The following is a 1,954-nucleotide window of genomic DNA, read 5'->3' on the forward strand; positions in this document are numbered from 1 at the left end:
ATACATACAATGATTTTTAATGATGATATCAATGCCAAAACCAAAATTTACTACTAAAGTGCAAGATTTCTTTGTAGTTTTTTTATCCTTATATCTTACTAAAGATGTACAGTCAGAGCTTTACATTAAAAAGATAGTTGAAATAATTCTTTTCATGGTTCATGATACAGCATACAGTTAGATTAATTTTTTTTTTTTTCTTCAGGAGAAAATCACTTTATTCTAATAAACTCAAAGGACATCAGAACAGCTGGCTTAAGGAGGGCACACAAACATCTGACCAGCCCCAAATCTGAACCAACTCACTGAACTTCCACACAATTAGAACTCTCTTTTGCTGCCATTCAGAAACATTGAAGCTATTAGGTGAGGGTTTACACTGCAGTCTTACATTTCATACTTTCACTATCGATTACATTTGTATGCTAAAGTTACTTGGTCATCAGAGCCGATTTTCCATTTCTTCAATTTGAGCCTCTCAGTTAGACTAATCCGTTAGCAATTCTGCACTGCTTCAGCACCTCATTGAAACCCTCACAGAGCTTAACATCAGCCTGGTTCTGGGCACACTCCAAAAATTGTTTTATTTCATAAAAGCAAGGGCCACCAAGTTGCTGCTGCTGCTCTGGCTGGGTTCCTTGAGGCTCCTGGTAGGTGATATCGGGCTTTGAAGGCTCCACAGTACTCCCTCCGCTGAAGCCTCCTGTGATGGCATGGCCCAGTGTATGCCCCACAGCAGAGCCCACAGCCACACCTGCCGCAGTGGTCGCCATCTGGGCCATCAGACCTGGCTGCCGGGGTGCTGCAGCAGGTGAGCCCACTGCAGCTGGCGGGGCTGCAGCTGGCGGCTGAGCTGCTGGTGCCGGCCTGGGTGCAGCTCTCATCTGAGGGGCCCGGATGGCCGGGGGCGCCACGCGCGAGGTGCGGCTCCGGCTTCCACGCGGCATTCTAACTGCGCTCGGCTCGGTGTCCAGAAAGTGAAAGTGCGAGGCGCGGGCGACCCACACAGCAAGCGAGCCCAGTTAGATTAATTGACTTCATTTTGTTTTCAATTTTAGAGGTTTTTTTCCAAGTAAACTACCATATTGTCTGAAAATAAGTACAGTTTTGCCTCTTCTTTTCTAATTTTTAACCTTCTAACTATCTTCCACTGAGTGCTTATGTAGGTTGAATCTGCGAGGCAGTTAACTTGTGGAGATGGTGATCTTTCTGGCCTCTTTCCAACTTGAATGCACATTATTTCCCCAGTAACTAATGTCCCCCTTTTGAAGTGTCCATGTCCATTGTTAAAAACTGCTTCCTGGTCCTCCTGTCAACACAACCTAAATCTGACCTTCATTACATCTCTATGTTGTGCGGAATGGAAATAAGGAGAGAAGCAAAGTATGATTTCACAAACCAAATGGTTTGCTGCCACACGAAGAGACTTTTTCATAGGTTAACAGTCCTTAAAAAGGAAGAATATCATGAACAAGCCTTGCAGGGAGTATACTCAACAGAGGAGCTACATTAACCACACAGTGAGTGAGTTCCACAATGATTAAAGTTCAGTTGCTCTGTCAGGGTGGAAGCAAAGCAGAATTAAAGCTTCAGGCGTACCTTCACTTGAGTGGTTCTCAGGAGAAGCTGGCTTGGCCACCACTGTGAAGATCTGTAACAACCCGAGAGTTCCCTTCATGCTAGAGAAATCTGCTGGTATTGACCAGTGAGGTTTCAAAGTTCCAAGGCCTGTTGCAGCCTTGGAGAAGCACCGTAGTATAGCCCAACCACAGCCTGAGGACTCAAAGTAACAAATCAAACTCTTGAATTTGCATGAATGTTGAAGTATCGTGGTTGAGGTCAGTCGCTTCCCTATGTGGGGTCTGATAAGGTCTGACATAATATTCCCAAGGGTGATGGGAGAGAATTGACTCCAACTTCACACAAGTGGGATCCGGTTATAATCATACCAATA

General features: G+C 44.9%; 1 protein-coding gene across 1 annotated transcript; it reads right to left on the reverse strand.

The window, feature by feature from the left end:
* Positions 1–200: 200 nt before the first annotated feature.
* On the reverse strand, positions 201–991 carry LOC124987265 (coiled-coil-helix-coiled-coil-helix domain-containing protein 2-like). The gene has a single exon (XM_047556404.1). It carries the CDS (start codon positions 945–947, stop codon positions 483–485), a length of 465 nt encoding a protein of 154 aa, XP_047412360.1. The 5' UTR covers positions 948–991; the 3' UTR covers positions 201–482.
* Between the last annotated feature and the right edge of the window lie 963 nt (positions 992–1,954).

This window comes from Sciurus carolinensis, chromosome 6 (genome assembly GCF_902686445.1).
Source record: "Sciurus carolinensis chromosome 6, mSciCar1.2, whole genome shotgun sequence".
Taxonomy (NCBI): Eukaryota; Metazoa; Chordata; class Mammalia; order Rodentia; family Sciuridae; genus Sciurus; species Sciurus carolinensis.

What these genes read in the sequence shown, in the direction of transcription:
- LOC124987265 (XM_047556404.1), bottom strand. Translation starts at nt 947, where the DNA reads ATGCCGCGTGGAAGCCGGAGCCGCACCTCGCGCGTGGCGCCCCCGGCC.